Genomic DNA, 19,038 nt, shown 5'->3' with positions numbered 1-19,038 from the left:
CCCTAAACATTCACTCCCTTCACCACCGGCGCACTGTGGCTGCAGTGTGTACCATCCACAGGATGCACTGCAGCAACTCACCAAGGCTTCTTCGACAGCACCTCCCAAACCCGCGACCTCTACCACCTAGAAGGACAAGAGCAGCAGGCACATGGGAACAACACCACCTGCCTGTTCCCCTCCAAGTCACACACCATCCCGACTTGGAAATATATCGCCGTTCCTTTATTGTCGTTGGGTCAAAATCCTGGAACTCCCTTCCTAACAGCACTGTGGGAGAACCGTCACCACACGGACTGCAGCGGTTCAAGAAGGCGGCTCACCACCACCTTCTCGAGGGCAATTAGGGATGGGCAATAAATGCCGGCCTCGCCAGCGACGCCCACATCCCATGAACGAATAAAAAAAAAATGTATACTTGCTGATACATACAGATTTGAAGGACCCATCATGTCTAGCTTCCTTACAATATTGTGGGAGATTATTATTGGATAGTGTCACAAGCAATGAGCTACTCAAAAGGGAAGCACAAAGTTGAGATTGGATTCTTTTTGTTCAAAGTAGTGCCTATTTTTATGGAAGAAAGTAAGACTGACCATAAATTTTTTTTTGTTCTCCAGTCCAGTTGAATAAATAGTATTGGAAATAGTGCAATGAGCTTAATGGCCTCCTTCTGTGCTCTATTTTCTGGGACTCTGGGGTTAGGCAGCTCTCAGACTTGTTTGAAGTCATCAGGGTCGATTTTAGGATGGTCGAGCGGGTGCGTTCGTGGCGGGGGGGCTCCAAAAATTCGGAATTCCCGGGGCGGATCTGGAGCCCGGCTCCAACCCGCCCACTTCTGGGTTCCCCAATGACGCGCTTAGATGCGCACGCAGCCCCCGCATGCGGGACTCCCACCGGCAATTAAAGCCGGCGGGATCCCACTTAAACCAATTAATTTGATAGTTCAGGTCGTTTGCAGACCTGATTGGGAGGATATTTTAGGAGGGGTGGGATTTTCATGTCAACTGAGCGTGTTTCTCGTACTGGGGGAAATACACCCAGTTGAAACAGACGTGTTGCAGCCACCAGCCTGTGAGAGCTGCAAAGGTCCATTTGACAGGTGGGGGGGAGACCCTCACTCATTGCAGGAGGCCACTCTGTCACTTTGGACAAAGCTTGGCCTGCACCACCCTCCTCCTAATACTAACATGCGTCTCTCAGTCGTCTGCACAAAAGAGCCCTGCAAATACACCTACACTCACTGTAGAATGACCCAATGGGTGGCATCAAGTGTGCATGTCCGTGGTGAACCTCATGAAAGGGACTTATTGCACAAGCCAGTCAAGAATGACTGCCCCTTTAAATAGGGCTCCTCCTGCTGACAGCCTGTGATGCGGGTGCGCAGTGCACCTGCTGCGCAGGTCTGGAACGGGAAACACAGAAGCATGCGTAAGTACCTTCAATTAGGCTGTGATCGCGTGTGGAGCACCCCGATTTCACTGGGCGCGTTACCCACGTGCCCAGTCGACCCCCCGCTGCCAACCCGCCTCCCTCCTAATATCGGGCCCATAAACTCTGCAGTCTGTCATGGAGCTCCTTTTGAGATCCACGAGGACAGTCACCATAATTGATGTCAGTGAAGCAGCCAAGCAAGGAGGAAGACCTAACTTGAGGGCCCCGTGTAGTGAGAAATTTACTTAAAAAAATAAATTTACAGTCAGTGTATTTTCTTCTATAAAAGGGGATGGGGGTGGGGGCTAGGGGGGAGGACTCTGAACAAAAAGTATTCTCCTTTTTCTCTTTTACTCTTATTTTTGTGGCTTTCCCTTTTGATTTTGAGAAATTATATCATGTAAATTTCTAACGTGGGAATTAGAATAGATAATCAGGAACATTTCTGCTTTTTAGACACTTAATTGACATAGAATGAACTGTTCTTGACCTAATTTTTCCACAAATATCTCTCTATAGGGAGGAGCAAAATGTTTGTTTCACTGATTGCTTCCCAACTTGTTTTCTTCAGTTGTGTAATGACAATGTTAAATAACCTAAAATGCTGAAAGCTATGGACACAGACCAGGATTATATTCCTGCCAAATTTTTTTATTTACCCAATAAAAACCATTTCAATTCTGCAAAATTAGAATTCTAAGTCTTGGAACCATTTTTGTTCTTTAATGTATCAACATTTTTTCAAGATATTTTCAAGATATTGGTTGCATAAAACTATATCGGGGTATTAGAAATCTATGTTTATCAAACAGTTTACAGGGTTAAACAACCTCCTTCAGTTTTGCTTTTAAATTCCTTCAAAATGCCACCCAAGATGCAGTCTTTACAATATTTTTGCAAAAAGTTGATAATCACAGATTATTTTCCACTGGACACTCGTCTATTCTGTGCATGTGTTTTATGTTTCTTGTACTAATGTTAGTAACCACATATCTGTCCACATTAAGGCCTACTTGTCAACCCTTACCATATATTCCTTTGAATAACATCAAGCTCAACTTTTACATATTCCTAGATGTACCCTCCGATTCATTTGTGAATACCACAACCCGGGAACCCAATACTCCACTAATTAATCTCTAATCCATATACAATCCTATTTGGTACAGGTCAATAATTTAGAATATCATGACTTCCAAAATAGAAAGGTTATCAGCAATTGTTTAATAGTGCAAGAAAAAATAACTTCTGTTCTGCCCTGGCATATGTAAATTTTCTATCATTCCCAAAACAATGCTGGCCATTAACCGCAGGTGGTGCTGTGGTTGGAGGCATCACTAACTAGCCTTGTGATATTAAGATGTCAAAATGGGGTTAGTTCCAGAAAAATCACTTGTTTTGCTATAGCAGTGCCATCCATAGTATTGAGATAATATTCTTTCCTGCAACAATAATGTAATTTTAACACTACCAAGTTTTAATGTGCGCTTTCCATTTCATTACAGCATTTTAATTTTGAGAATTGGAGACAAATACAAATCCTAAATCAATTTACAGTATTCATTAAATTTTCTAATTTTGTTGCATCTTTAATTTAGCACAGAAACCATGCTGCAGCCCTCAAAATATGAAATTTTTAGAATTAAAAAAAAGTTTTATAACTGCCAAGTACCTCTGCCCTCCAGGTGCAAGCTCTGGACCAAAATTGTTGCCTTGACTTTGTCCATTCTCTGAACCTTTTTACACCATTAGTAATATATGCCCCTTTTTCACTTCTGGAATATGCAGAAACATGGTTGTGTGCTCTGGTTACAATTGTGGGGAGAGCTATAAACAAATACATTTCACTGGCGATGGTGGTTGGAAAATAAGAATTGATCTCAAAATATCTATAGGAGAGCCAAAGACAATCACATTACTAAAGCTTATCTGCTAAAATCGTTTGCAATACTGAGTTTAAAAGTTCAGAAATATAACATTGAATCTTTCCCATCACAAAGAATTCCCTGTTTCATACAGGAAGTGGCCACATAAATGATTTAGGAGAAATGACAAAGTGTGTTTGTGTCTCAGCTATTTCATATAACCATTATTTTGTTTTTTCCTGCGCTACCAAAACAGTGAAAAACAGCAGGTTCGTGTCATCAACCTGCCAAGCATACCTGTTTGATTTTTTTTTTGATTCTATAGTATTACAACAACAACTACTTGCATTTATATAGTATAATTAACATAGTACAGCGTCCCAAGGTGCTTCACAGGAGCGTAATCAGACAAAAATTGATACCGAGCCAAAGAAATGACATTAGGATAGGACAAAAGGAGCATCTTAAAAGAGGAGAGAGAGATGGAGAGGCAGCGATCTATAGAGAGGGAATTCTACAGCTTAGGGCCCAGATGGCTAAAGGCACGGCCATCAATCATGGGGCGAGGGAAGTGGGGTTGCACAAGAGGCCAGAGTTGGAGGACAGAGTTCTTGGAGGGTTGTAGGGCTGGAAGAGGTTGCAGAGATACGAGAGATGCAGAGAGCGAGGCCAACACGAGGATGAGAATTTTAAAATCGAGGCATTGGTGGACTGGACTAGGTCAGCAAGAACAGGAATGATGGGTGAACAGAATTTGGTGTGAGTTAGGATATGGGCAGGAGAGTTTTGGATGAACTCAAGTTTATAGGGGATGGACGACGACAGTCCAGCCAGGAATGCTTTAAAAAGATGGGTCTGGAAGTAACAATAATATGGATAAGGGGTTCAGTAACAGATGGGTTGAGGCAGGGGCGGAGGTGGGCGATATTACGGAGGTAGAAATAGGCAGTCTTGGTGATGGAGAGAATATGGGGTTGGAAGCTCAGCTCAGGGCCAAATATGACGTTGAAGTTGTGAACGGTCTGGTTCAGCCTGAGAGAGTGGCAAAGGAGAGGGATGGAGTCAGTGGCTAGAGAATGGAGTTTGTGCTGGGGGCCGAAGATAATGGGTTCTGTCTTCCCAATGTTTAATTGGAAGAAATTTTGTCTCAATCAGGACCGGATGTTGGACAAGTAGTCTGACAACACAGAGGCAGTGGAGGGGGTTGAGAGAGGTGGTAGTGATGTAGAGCTGGGTGTCGTCAGCGTACATGTGGAACCTAACATTGTGTTTTTGATGATGTCGTCGAGGGGCAACATGTAGATGAGAAATAGGAGGGGGTCAAAGATGGATCCTTGGGGAACTCAACAGTGCAGGGGCGGGAAGAGAAACCATTGCAGGAGATTCTCTGGCTATGACTGGATAGGTAAGAATGGAACCATGCGAGGCAGTCCCGCTCAGTTGAACAATGGAGGAGAAGCATTGGCGGAGGATAGTGTGGTCAACTGTGACAAAGCCTGCAGGCAGGTCGAGAAATAGTTCCCCAGAGTCAGTCACAGAGGATGTGATTTGTGACTTTGATTAGGGAAGTTTCAGTGCTGTGGCAGGGGCCTGATTGGAGAGGTTCAAATATGGAGTTGTGGGAAAGATGAGCATGGATTCAGGAGGCAACAACACATTCAAGGATTTTGGGGAGGAAAAGGAGGTTGGAGATGGGGCGGTAGTTTGTAACAACAGAGAAGTCAAGGGTGGGTTTTTTGAGTAGGGGGGTGATTTCAGCAGATTTGAAAGGGAGGGATTTGAAAGGCAGAAGAGTGAAACATTTACAATATCAGCTAGCATGGAGGCCAGGAAAGGAAGTTGGGTGGTCAGCAGTTTAGTGGGAATAGGGTCGAAAGAGCAGAAGGTGGGACTCATGGACCATGAGCTCGAAGAGAGCTTTTGGTGCACAGATCTTCAGCACTGCAGCCGGATTGTTGCTGTGTGTCCAGTACATTTGGCCACTTCTTACTGTCACGTGAAGTGAACCAAAGTGGCTGGACATTGGTATCTATGATGGTGGGAACCTCGGGAGGAGAATGAATAGGATTAGCACTCTTGGCAGAAGAAAGTTGTAAACATTTATGCTTTATCTCGTACCTATATGCTGGACTCCACCATGGTTGAGGATGGGGATATCCATGGAGCCGCCTTTTCCTCCTGTTAGTTACCAGATTGTCCACCATTCTCCAAGGGATGTGGTAGGGCTACAGAGTTTTACTTTGATCCATTGGTTGTGGGACTGTTTAGCTCTATCTATAACCTGCTGCTTTTGGTATTTAGCATGCAAGTGTCTCTGTGTAGTAGCTTCACTAGATTCATACCTCGTTCAAAGGTATGCCTGGTACTGCTCTTGGAACACCCTTCTACACTCCACATTGAACCAGGGTTGGTTTCCTGGCTTGATAACCAAGAAGTGAGGAATGTGCCAGGCCATGAAGTTACAGATTGAGACCTAATGTAGCCCCTTACAGCCATTCCAACCGAGATCAGCTCATGCTCATCTGGCCCCAGATGATCTTCTGGTCTCAGAAGCCTATCACAGCACTGAAGATGCAGGCAGCCTCTATGATGCCTGTTATAAGGATCAAATATTTTGAAAAATTTCAGGTTTCCTCCTTGGCTTATGCAATCCATTGCGTTATGAGCTGTTCACAGGCTCTGGTAAAAAGACTCGAAAGACTTGCATTTATATAACGCTTTTCATGACCTCAAGATGTCCCAAAGCGCTTTACAGCTAATGAAGTACATATGAAGTGTAGTCACTGTTGTAATGTAGGCAAAGCAGCAATTTGTGCACAGCAAGGTCCCACAAATAGCAATGAGGTAATGACCAGATAATTTGTTTGTTTAGTGATGTTGGTTGAGGGATAAATATTGGCCAGGACACTGGCAAAAACTCCCCTGCTCTTCTTCAAAATAATACCATGGAATCTTTTATGTCCACCTTAGAGGGCAGTCGGGGCCTTAGTTTAACGTCTGATCCAAAAGAGGGCACCTCCAACAGTGCAGCACTTCCTCAGTACAGCACTGGAGTGTCAGCCTAAGTCTCTGGAGTGCGACTTGGACACAGTCTCCTGACTGAGAGGAGAGAGTGCTACTTACTGAGCCAGGGATGACAGCTAAATATTCTCAAGCTCCCTCTATCATCATAGCAACACTGGATGCCAACTTCCATTTTCCATCTCGCTATCCACCAGAAACGAAAATGACGCCTACTTTGCCCCTCGCGAGCATAACCGCCCCGAATTTAAAAACCGGTTGCTATGGTTACAACCGACCACGCAAATGATCGCGATATCTGGCGCTCTAGCTCGTGCAGTCCCCGCCCATGCCCCCCCCCCCTCCCATCAACCATCACCACAAAACTGTCCGCCAGCGGATACCCACAGACACACCACCAATCGGCAGCCCCGGGGCGGACAGACGGCGAACAAAGATGTACGGGGCCGTGACGGAGCTTGAGTGAGTGGAGTGAGTGAGGTGGCAGCAGCAGCAGCCGCCGCCGCGGGAAGGGGGAAGCGCCTGAGCGTCTCTTCATCTTCAAACTCTTCACGCGAGTTCGGGGGCGATCGGCAACTGGAGTCCGGCGAACATAAATGGGTGAGTGCAGCACACGGAGAGTTAACGGGTGGGGGTGCTTCTGCTTCTGCCTCCGATCTCGAACTCGGCTGGTTTCCCCTCCCCATTTCAAAGAGGCCCCATCCTGTCACCGTCCGCGCGCCCCCGCCTGACACGTTTGCAGCGGCGAGGGCACCGTTATTCTAGCTGTTGCTGCATCGTCCGCGCTCAACTGATTCTTCCCGCCCCCGGACAAGTTTATGGGTAAGCAGCAGGCCGAGATGTCTTCTCCCCCCCCCCCCCCAGCAAGGGAGATGAGGGTCACTCGAAACCCATGCACTTAGATTTGGGGGGGAGGCGGGGGTTTGCTTGTGGCCCATTAAAGGGGCCGGCTGAGTGGTGTAGGGGTACTGTACAGGCGCGGCTTTTGAGACAGTCCATTGCAGCAGACTACACATCACTGCTAAATACAGTGGAATCTTTGCACAACTGGGAAACTATTTTCCAGTTTAAATTCATTTTACAAGACATCCATAATGATTGTCCTAAACCTTCACCTGTGCCGCGTTACTGTATGACCATTATAAATCCAAACATCAATGTGTCTCCTCCCCCCCCCCCTTCCCCCGCTGGTTTAATTTTTTGCGTGATAAACATTTTCCTCTCCTACTCTGGAGGAAGCTTTGTACTGTTCTAACTGTCGGGTGATGCTTCTGTGCCAGGCCGTACCTTGGTTCTGGTACAGAACAGCGTTGAATAAATTAGATCAAGGCTGGTTTAGTCCCGTAACCCTCTAGTATCTAGTGCCAGGTTAAATAATCTTGAAGGAGGAAGCCATTTCCGCTGTTAAAATAAATAATGATAGCCCCACATCTACCTATTACTACACACTTGACATATATTTATCAGATTGTATGAGACAAAGATACTTGTCTTGTGGAATTGATCAATACTCTATCGTAATTATAGGCTGTTTTGTGTTAGACCACTTTCATTGCTATACAAATGGAAAATGTTTCTAATTGTTTGTTTTCCAATTTAGCTTTCATTACTATAATTTTTTTTAAATGTAGAGATTTTTACTTATTTTTCCTAAACTTCAGCAGGTCCTTTTTTTTATGGAAGTTAAATGACTCCACCAAGACCTGCTGATATCTGTCTGGAACTTTTACTTTGTCAGCCGGGTACTCCATATCCTTTCCAGTTTAGTATTTTCGGATGTTGAGTCAAATGCAAATTTTGTGATGCTGAATGAATGGAATTTTATCCATTGGGAAGAAAGATCAGATTACCCATAAATCAGTTGAGAAGAATGCAAGACTTCTTGCATAGGTTACCATTCAGTATTCTATACATGAAGTACCTAATTTTAGAAGAGAACAAATCTTTGGCTTCACCAATAGTGAGGGGACAAAAGGCTATCTTAATGCTCGTTAACTCAAATGAATCACTTTTTTTCCCCTGATGGGACTAGATACTGTCTTGATACTTTATATGATTCCTTAATATGGTTGGAGTCATGAAGCTGAAACAAACTCTTAGCTCTGACTTGATGTGGACCCTCAAAAGCAAAATACTTAAGAATTTCACTAATACATAAAATTAAAAAATGTTCTACTATTGGCTTATTTCCTTGGGCAGTTACTGCTCATTAGCCAAATTGATTTGAGTAACCATATTTTTGTCTTATCAAGTCAGCAGTAAAAAAAAATCCATTGGCATGGTGACTGGATTTTATTTTGCTTGCTTATTTATTTAAAGATATTTTATTTTTCCAATTTTGCTTATATATTAGTCTCTAATATCTAAACATATCGACTCCACTGTTTTCTTAGCAGGGCACCTAGCTATTTCTTAACTTTCTTGGCCTCAGCCACCCTTTCCACGAGTCCATTCCAGCTGTTGATCACCCTCTGTAAAAAAAATACTTCATTCGCACCTCTTGTGGACAACCCTGAGCCTGTGCTGCCTTGTCTTGCTGCCTAGGACATTTGAAAGTATTTTTTGTATGTAATATTAATGTTCACCTTATTTTAAAAGGGAGAGGGGAAAACCCTACACAATTTAGAAGTCCAGCAGAATTAACTGGTCCAGGTTTATTATCAAAATAGAATCTGTTGTGGTGCCAGGGAACTGTTGAGTGATGGTGTGTATTTGTAAATTGAATTGCAAAGGAAGTCTTCAATTAATGAAACTTTAAACATTGATATGATACAATTGTTGCTATAATGATTTCTCTGCGTGCAAGCTGCTTAATTTTGACGTGTTGCTTTGCAAAATGTGATTTTTATGCACAATGGAAGTATTTATGCACTTTTATTTTAATTTAAGTAGCAAAGTAGCTTGCTTCAGACACTGAATTGGGGAATTGTCTGTTCTCAGTATCTTTCCATCTTAATATTAACTAGTGGATTTTCTTTTTGACCTACATTCTCTTGAGCAATTGGCTTAAAGTTCAAACTAAACTTTTGATATTGATGGATGTAAGCTTAATGAGAACTAAAATAAACTGGGTATTACAATCACTCTGTCATGCATACCAAATGATTGGAAATGTAGGTAATTGTTGCTGTCTCTTCTAATAATATTCTGTGTATTTTTTTCATTTCTTACTATTGTAAGGTGAAATCTAAGGGGCACCAAAACTAATTGGAAACCATAAAATAGTAATATGCAATGCAGGAACAAGAATAAAAATCTGAGCAGCTGAATGAAGAGTCTCGGGGGAAGTTCAAACCAGTCTGTTATATCATTGCTGCTCTAAGGACATCATTAGGGTGTTCTAGATAAATTTGTGGACGCTTCTGTTATACTGTCTTATTGCATTGGTTTGCCCCAAAAGAAGCGATCTGCCAATGCATCAGAAAGGAAGCTGTAATAGGTCACATTTGCAAAGTAGCTAGCTAACCTCAGGCTGCAGCACTTAACAGAAATGCAAACTTCAAGCCATGAGATGTAGGGTTGGGTTCTGAACATTTTTCACAGATTTTGCTAATGCTTATATTTGTTCAAAGGAGTCTAGCAAGTTTTGCACAGCATTTCTAACTTGTATTTTGTTTAGTGTATGTGTAAAATAAGGGACTGATAGCACTAGGGAACAGAACAGTATAGTTATATTGCTTTCCTGCCCGTAGCCTATTTCTGCAGAGTAAAGCCCTGCTACAACAATGTGTCTCTTTCCTAAACTCAAGTTAGCACTCCTACTGTTAGAATTTTTTTTCCTCTCTGCCCAATCAGCCAGCTTCATAGCTTGGGTGAAATTATGAATTCAGTACTAAATTGTGGTCCGTTTTTTGCTATGTGGCCAAACTCACTTGAAAGAAGTTTCTGCTTCGCAGAGATACTGAAGTCGCAGTATAAATCAGGAACCAGCTATTGACCTGACTGGAGAGAAATGGTGTGAGACTCCTTAGAGGAAATTGTGTTGCATTGTTTCACTTTTGACACCTCAGGGAATGTAACTCCAATGTAATATCAACTTAGGGTTGCCAATTCTGGTTGGATGTATTCTGGGAGGTTTCATCACATGACCTCCCTCCTTCAACTGCCCTGTTCCCACGCTCCTGTCATTGGTTGCACAACACTCCCATCCTTTCATTCCCTCACCAATTAGAAAGCTAACCAACACTCGTTACCCGATTGGATGATTGTTGACTTAGTCAAACAGTCTTTTTACCTCCTCTCCAATATTTTTATAGCTTTTTAAAAAAAGCATGATTTTGTAATGCACCTAATGGTTTTTCTCCTGGGTTGCTTGCAGCAGTGTTCAGGAGATTAATCTTTAATTAGGAACTGGAGTAGGCCATTTAGCCCCTTGAACCTGTTCTACCATTCAGTGGTTGATCTGTGACCTAACGCCACATACCCACCGTAGCCCCATATCCCTTAATAGCTTTGGTTAACATTCTGAGATTTAAAGTTAACAATTGAGCTAGCATCAACTTCCATTAGCAGTAGAGTTCCAAACTTCTACCATCCTTTGCGTGTAGAAGTGTTTCCTAACTTCACTCCTGAAAGTCGTGGCTCTAACCTTTAGGCTATGTCCCCTAGTCCTAGACTCCCCAACCAGTGGAAATAGTTTCTCTCCATCTACCCATTCAGTTCTCCATAATATCTTGAAAACTGATCAAATCACCCCTTAGTCTTCTAAATTCCAGGGCATATAACCCTAGTTTGTGTAATCTCTCCTCTTAATTTAACCCTTGGAGTCCAGGTATCGTTCTAGTAAATTTATGCCACACTCCCTCTGAGGCCAATATATCCTTCCTAAGATGCAGTGCCCAGAACTGAACACAGTACTCCAGGTGTGGTTTAACCAGAGCTTTGTATAGTTGTAGCATAACTTCTACCCCCTTGTATTCTAGTCCTCTAGATATAAAGATCAGCATTCCATTATCCTTTTTGATTATTTTCTGTACCTGTCCATGACATTTTAATCATCTATGTACGTGGGCCCCTAAGTCTCTTTGGACCTCCACTGTTTCGAGCTTTTCACCATTTAGAAAGTACTCTGATCTATCCTTTTTAGGTCCAAAGTGGATGACCTCACTCTTGCCTACATTGAAATCCATTTGCCACAGTTTTGCCCATTCACTTAATCTATTAATATCTCTAATTTTATGCTTCCATCTACAGTGCTTACAATGCTACCTATCTTTGTGTCAACAGCAAACTTGGATATGTGGCTCTGTATCCCGTCATCTAAGTCGTTAATAAATACAGTGAATAGTTGAGGCCCCAACACAGATTTCTGTGGGACACGACTTGTCACATCCTGCCAATTTGAGTACCTGCCCATTATCCCTACTCTCTATCTCCTACTGCTCAGCCAACTTCCTAACCAGGTCAATAATTGCCTTCAATTCCATGCGCTTCAACTTTAGCTAAGTCTTTTATGAGGGACTTGATCGAATGCCTTCTGGAAGTCCATGTAAACAACATCCATAGACATTCCCCTGTCCACTACTTTAGTCACCTCTTCAAAAAATTCAATCAGGTTCATCAGGCATGGTTTGAGCCCAGATCCTATTGGGCATGTGTTGAGAGCACTAAATTGGCAGTCTCTCTTGGAGAGGTCACAGGATGTGGAATGTGGAAAATGGCACTCTTGGAGGTACCCTCTTTGAAGTTAGGCAGACCATAAAATCTTTACTGTTTCTAACCTTGCTAAAGCTAACTCTGAGGACCTGGAATGGGATAGTTTCCCTTTCCCTGTGCTAACTTCCTCCCCTTGATAAGCATGACATTATAAACAAATACATTGTGGACCATGGGTTTGTACCCATGGCCATCCGCTCAACTGAATTAACAATCTGAATTGAGGGAAAATGGGCACCATGCTGTTGTACAGAAGTCTGGTTGGTTGAACAATGTGGGTGGAGGTCGGACACAAGTTGCCTGACCTTATGGGATGTATATTCCGAGGACTTGAGGAACACCTTGACAAAGGAGTAAATACTAATTGCATAGAAAATATTTAACTTGAATTTCACCACGTGTGTCAAATTAGGTATACATTGAAGGAGAACACGTTCAATTTGGAGAGGAATTTACATGGAGTTCAAATGTGTAACTGGCCATTTCGTGCCTAGGTAAATAATATGAAGTTCTTTGGAGAACTTTTGATATGAAGTCTTTTTTAAAAAATATTGATATTGCACTGTGTGACTATTTGGACGTTCAGCAGGTAAAGTAACTTGTGTGCTGAAAGTTTATTTTTTTTCTTTCCAGTGGAAGCGATTGTTGAGTTTGCTTATAAAGCTCAGCATGAAGATGAGCTGACCATCTCTGTGGGAGATATTGTAACTAACATCAAGAAAGAAGACGAAGGATGGTGGGAGGGTGAACTCGATGGCAGAAGAGGTTTGTTCCCTGACAACTTTGTAAGAGTGAGTACAATATGGTATACATCAGTTACTATCATTATGCAACATTTGGTGTTGGCAGACATCTATAGTGGAGTTTTTTTTTGTAGGGAAAGCCTACGTGGTCTATCCTGTTTACAGACGTATTTTGGCACAGAATGTTTTAAAACTCAATGAAGATCTAGTCAATATAAGTCTTCCACCCCCACAGTAAAAGCTGTGATGCATTTGCTGCTCCCTTTTTAAAAAATTGTACTGCTTGTATGCTTAACAGATGTTTCTAAATTATTCACTAAAATATTCTACCAATTGTTAACACTTTCTTAACCAGAAGTTTCACAAATCTCCCAATTGACAAAATTGAGAGGAATTTTCACTTGTTTTTACTGATCAAGATTGCTTTCATAAGTAGTTACATGAAGAGTTTTCGATTTGTGAAGTAATGGGTGGCAGGACTAAGTTGCTAACAGATTTTTGGTATGTCATGTATTTTTAAACTCTCTTCTGGAGGAGGCAGTTTAAATCTGATGAGATGAAATTTCACTGTCACTTTCTCTTACCACTTTCTCCCTTCCCAGTTATGAAAATAATTAGTTTTGGCAGTCTCAAGTTTGCCTAGTATAAATGGGTCAATTGCACAAAACTGCAGCCACAATCCACACTTGTCATGATTTTTTGTAGACCAAATTTACCAAGCCACATTATTTCAACTCTATGCACTCTTAAAATTGTGTATGTTGCTGACTTATATGTAAACACTTTTTTTGAGCTACCAGTTGCACCAGGAAGATGTGTTAAAGTAATGCTTTCTACCTCTGCGCATCAGCTAGCTGCCAACATCTGCACTGCTGAAGAAAGCAGGAAGCTGTGGTAAATAATTGCTTGGTTGATTTCAGATTTATTTAAAATAAAATGTGAGTTGGTAGTGCATGTGGAGAAATGATGTATCCTTTTTGTAAGACTCTATTTCAGCAAGCTGCTGTCACCAGGCACATCTTGGGTTGTCATTATCTTAGATTAGAAAAACATCATTACATGAACCTCAAAAGTAAATACATACAAGCTTACTATTATAATACATGCAAAAATACTTCTTGCTTGTTGAGCTTAAATAGTTTTTAAAAAACTGATTCACAATTGGTTCAAAAAATGTTTCTGTAAAGGCACCACCGTGTGGTACTGAGCCACAAAGACCAGAAGGAGCTTGTGTTCAGTCATTGGTTTGTGGTGAGTCAGCTGGTCGCAATTGGGTCAGTGATGGGCGTACAGCAGATGGTTTCAGTGTTCCTGGGTTAGAGGGAACAATTCAGTGCAGCTAGGGTTTTTGTTCCTAATTAGCTATGCCTTTTCCTATGCTGAAAAGCTTATGTAGTTGATAGGCTACCCTTCCTCTCCCGCACCCCCTCGCCAAATAGGAGGCATGTAATGGTGACCTTGAGATCTGCTCAGATTGGAATGTTTGGTGTGTAAAGTTGAGGAACATTGCAGAATCACTGCATTCTTCAAGATTGAATGCATCTTGCTTGTGATGCCAATTCTCAATCCTGATTTATTGCTTTTAGTCCAAATTACATTCTTCAATGATCAACACAGATGGAAAAACAAGGTACTGATCTTGTGGGCTTCGATAATTGAGCAGGTAGAGTACATCCTCTGTAGATAATGGCAGATTGGGTGTAGTTGGGACTTTTTTTGTTCAATTTGTTCAATAGTTTATAAAACACATGTAAAGAGAACAAATAGAAAATCAAAATAAAAGGTAATATAACTTATTTTGATGCTGTCTATTTTAGTACAGCATACCCTTGCTATAATGTTCTGATAAATGCAGCTGATTTTAATAGGGTGGATTGAGGGGAGGGCAGAAGGCCTTTTTCTAATTTCTCTCATGCCCACAGGCTACGTATGGTTTTGCTTTTGTCTATCCAGCTATTTAATCTCCTGTATGAAGGTATTACAAAATTTCTCTGTGCTTCAAAAAAAATCTGGGCTAGCCCCAGAATATCACCACTGAACATACTAGCTGCATCTTTCAGTGGTCACAGTAGCTCATAAACCAATATATTCTGGTCATTATGAGCTCTGTTGCTAATTAGAGATATGTCATAAATATGTTCCACATATCCACGAGTTTTCTGCGCACTCATTCCAATTTAAATGGCCTGCTTATTTCTCCATGTATCTTGTCATTTTAAAGACTTGATGGTGTGCCCCCTCGCATTCTTAATTCTCTTTTTTTAAAAAAAAACAATTCTTTGAATGTTTCAATAAATTAGAGCCCTAAATCACAGTGTAATTCTTATTGTTCTTTTCTGAACTCTGTCCTAATATATTAATGTCCTTTTTAGAGGTAGGGTGCCCAAAATTGTACACAATATTTGTAATCTGTAGGATTTAAGGAACATTTAAAAAAAAAATCTTTTCAACTCCAATGTGCTTGTGCCTCTGAGACGTTAGATTATATGTGACCTTTATGCATTCAGATCTGAAGTCCATGAATCAAGGATGTGGTTGTGCATGTGTGCACACCTTCCTGTGAAGTGATACATTCCTTGCAGCTAAGAAAGCAGATTGGGTGGACTGTTCTCAGGTTGACACTACTGTTCATTGGCTAGCTCATTGGAGAATACCCATTGGATTTTTTTCCTTCTACCTCTCGTCTTGGGGAGACAGCAACAACAACTTACATTATTATAATGTCTTCAATGTAGAAAAATGTCTCCAGGTGCTTCAGAGGTTTAAGGAAAAATGGATGCTATGCCAAAGCAGGTAAAATTGAGAAGAGTGATCAAAAGCTTGGTCAAAGGTGAGTTTTAAAGAGCTTCTTAGAGTTGGAGAGGAACGTGGAGCAGCAAAGCTTTGGGGGATATTTTGGGGCTGGAAGAGGTTAGAGATGAGTGATTTTAAATACAAGGATAAGAATTTTACATTTGAAGCATTGGGGTCATTGAGGATGGGAGTGATGGGTGAGCAGGACTTGGTGTGAGTGGCACAGAATTGTCAGAGCTTTTGGATGGGAGGCCAGCCAGGAGAGCATTGGTAACGTTGGGCATGATATTAGGAGGGCGGCGGGTTCGCAGCGGGGGGGGGGTTGACTGGGCACGTGGGTAGCGCGCCCAGTGAAATCGGGGTGCTCCGCACGCAATCGCAGGCTAATTGGAGCCACTTACCTGTGCTTCGGGGTTTCGCGCTGGAGAGCTGCGCAGCGGGCGGACTGCTGTCAGCTGGAGGAGCTCTATTTAAAGGGGCAGTCCTCCACTGACTGATGCTGCAGGAAATAGGAAAAATTATAGCATGGAGCAGCCCAGGGGGAAGGCTGCTTCCAGGTTTAATGATGCCTCACTCCAGGTATTATTAGATGGGGTTAGGAGGAGGGGGAGAACAGAGATCTCACGCCCCCCCCCCTCCCCCGGCAGGCAGGAGGAAACGGCCTGCCTCTGCCACCAAGAAGGCCTGGCTCGAGGTGGCCGAGGAGGTCACCTGCACCACCAAAATATCGCGCACCTGCATACAGTGCAGGAGGCACTCCAATGACCTAAGTAGGTCAGTCGAAGTGAGTACACTTACTCATTCCCCTACACTCCGTCTGCCACATCTCCTTCTGCACTGCCAACACTACTCTATCACATCACTCCTCGCACCCACTCAAAGCTTATCCTCATCTTACCTGTACTTGCTCACCTCGCCAGTACTCATCCCACCATTACCACTCTACCCAATCCTCATACAATCTCATGGCTCTATCTCATACTCACCTTCTCCTGCATCTCTTTCATGGTCAGCCTCACTCAACCTGCCACTACCTGTGCTGCAGCCACAGGGCATGATATGTGCAGTAGGAAGCGTAAGGCAAACGTGTCATGAGCATGAAGGGAATGCACAAGGGTGTTTGAGGGTTTGTCATGGTTTTTAGCTATAATTAATTTCAACTCAACATATTATCTTGTCACCACTACTGCCACGTCTTTGCAAATCTTGTCTGGTTTGTGCAATAATGCCCTTTCCTGAGGATCACTATGAAGACCCACACCTGATGCCACCCATTGTGTTACTGCAGAGTGAGTGTAGGTGTATTTGCAGGGCTCTTTTGAGCAGACAACTGAGAGATGTCGGCAATGTCCCTGGTGGCACCCTGGAAGGATGTGGAGGAGAAGTTGTTGAGGGCAGCGGTGACTTTGACAGCGACAGGTAAGAAGATGGTGCTCGGGCCAGCCGGGAGCAGCTGGGCATGAAGGAGGCTGCAGATGCCCATGACTACATGTCGAGTGATTCTGAGCCTCTGTATGCACTGCTCCTCAGAGGTCCAGGAAGCTGAGCCTCGGTCTGTAGACCCTGTGGCGAGGGTAGTGCCTTCTGCGGCGCATCTCTCTCTGCGGTTGCCCTATCTCCTGCTGCGCAGGTGGATGTGTCACAGCATTGTGTTGTGGGGCTCCGTGTGTCAGATGGACGGCGAGGCTGGTGATGCTGTTTGTCCTCCGAGGAGGTCATGACTGCAGCTACGGCGGCCCCCATCCGGAAGATGTATGTTTGAGGGGGTCTGCAAGGTAGGTAAATGTGTCTGGACACCGGGTTAAGTGTGCAAGTTTGTGAATTTGATTGTTAGGAGGAGGGTGGTGGAGGCCAAACTTTGTCCAAAGTGACAGAGTGGCCTCCTGCAATGAATGAGGGTTCCCCCCCAACCAACCTGTCAAATGGACCTTTGCAGCTGCCACAGGCTGATGGCTGCAATACGTCCATTTGAACTGGGAGTGTTTCTCCCAGTCCCAGTTGTTTGCAAAATCCCACCTCTCCTAAAATGTTATGTTAATCAGGTCTCTAAACGACCTGAAATACCTTAATGATTACTTTAAGTGGCACCCCGCCGGCGGAAGTCCCACATGCGGGGGCTACGCGCGCATGTCAGCGGGTCACTGGGGAACCCGGAAGTGGGCGGGTTGGAGCCGGGCTCCAGACCTGCCCTGGGAACCCCTGATTTTCGCAGCCCCCCGCACCCCCCCCCCCCCCACCACGAATGCACCCGCTCGGGGGGTGCGAAAATTGAGCCCATTGAGTCTGGAGGTGATAAATGCATGAATGAGGATTTCAGCAGCAGATGGTCTGAGGTCCGGTTGGAGGCTTGCAGTGTTAGAGGTGGAAGTAGACAATATTTGTGATTGAGACCTGGTATGCACTTAATGCCTCCCCAACAAGATTGGGAACTCAACAGAATGGGAGATTGAGCCAAGATGCACCTCCACCTTGAGATACCCTTAAGTTGCTATATGTTGCTGCTTGCCCTTGAAGGCAGTTCATCATGCTCCTGCTTCAGGATCAGAATCAGAAAATTTTGCTATCAACCAGTTACATGATTGTGTTGTTTCTGAGCTTGAGACGCTTGATTGATATCCATCTTTAGATAAGATGTTGGACCTCTGTCTTCCTAAATGCAGTACCTTGCTGGCTTATCCTGTAACTTGTATCAGAATAATTCCATGCTGAAATCTGGACCTGAAATGGCAGATTTATATATTTACATGGTGAATATCTCTTGCAGAGTAGGAATTTTTTTTAAGTAAAAGCACTGGTCAAGATATGGGTGCAGGGGCAGAAATCTATCCTGCTTCAGGTCACGAGTCTGTGCATTACATGTTATTACTGTAAAACTGTGCCTTAAAAGTAAATTTCAAATGTAATTTTAAGGAGGCCATCTTCCTGAGACTTGTAAAATGGATTTCGGCCAACAGAAGCTGTTGTTTCTGCAGCTTGGTACGTGAAGTCGTGTCATCTGATTTGATGCCTCTAGTAGCTCTTTGAACACTTGCTAACCAAGTTATGCATTCTTTGTGGAACATTGGATGTTTTGTTTTGGGTATTGCATTCCTCGACACCTGTCTGATTGAAAGCCAGTAGATGTGAGTTAATTGTTTGTGATTGTTGTCCCATCAGGGGTCTCCTGCTAAGATAGATGGCCCATTGAGTTTTTGAAAGCTGATTTGATTGACGACTGTATGCTCACTGGCCTCCTAACAACAGATGAATACTGCAGCCTTTGGCTAGGTCTTCAGTTCAGTTGTCTGAGTTACTGTGGCATGAAGGGACTCCATTGTCCTTAAAGCCATATTTTGCTTCATCACAAATTTAGTTTAATGTGCACTGAAAAGGATTAAAAATCTCTAAATGATTTGATATATTAATGTAATATGGAAGTTAAGTTCTGCATTTATTTTCATCTGCTGATTTTGCTTTTGCATCTATTTAATCACAATGGAGTCTCTTTGCACCACAGTAACTCAATGGTAGCATAGTGGTTATATTAC

General features: G+C 43.1%; 1 protein-coding gene across 5 annotated transcripts in view; it reads left to right on the top strand.

Moving 5' to 3' along the window:
• The first annotated feature begins 6,663 nt into the window (after window positions 1–6,663).
• The window catches only part of sh3kbp1 (SH3-domain kinase binding protein 1), a 253,846-nt gene continuing 241,471 nt past the window's right edge, over window positions 6,664–19,038 (top strand). For 3 of the 5 annotated variants that reach the window (XM_067992652.1, XM_067992653.1, XM_067992651.1), the window contains exons 1-2: window positions 6,664–6,920; window positions 12,609–12,766. In XM_067992652.1, coding sequence (XP_067848753.1) covers window positions 6,917–6,920; window positions 12,609–12,766 — 162 coding nt within the window. In that variant the 5' untranslated portion in view covers window positions 6,664–6,916. Of the gene's footprint in view, window positions 6,921–12,608; window positions 12,767–19,038 lie in introns of those variants that run through there. The other 2 variants (XM_067992655.1, XM_067992654.1) reach the window with 1 other exon arrangement.

Source organism: Heptranchias perlo, chromosome 11 (assembly GCF_035084215.1).
Source record: "Heptranchias perlo isolate sHepPer1 chromosome 11, sHepPer1.hap1, whole genome shotgun sequence".
NCBI classification, from domain to species: Eukaryota; Metazoa; Chordata; class Chondrichthyes; order Hexanchiformes; family Hexanchidae; genus Heptranchias; species Heptranchias perlo.
This window is presented reverse-complemented; position numbering and strand designations above follow the sequence as displayed.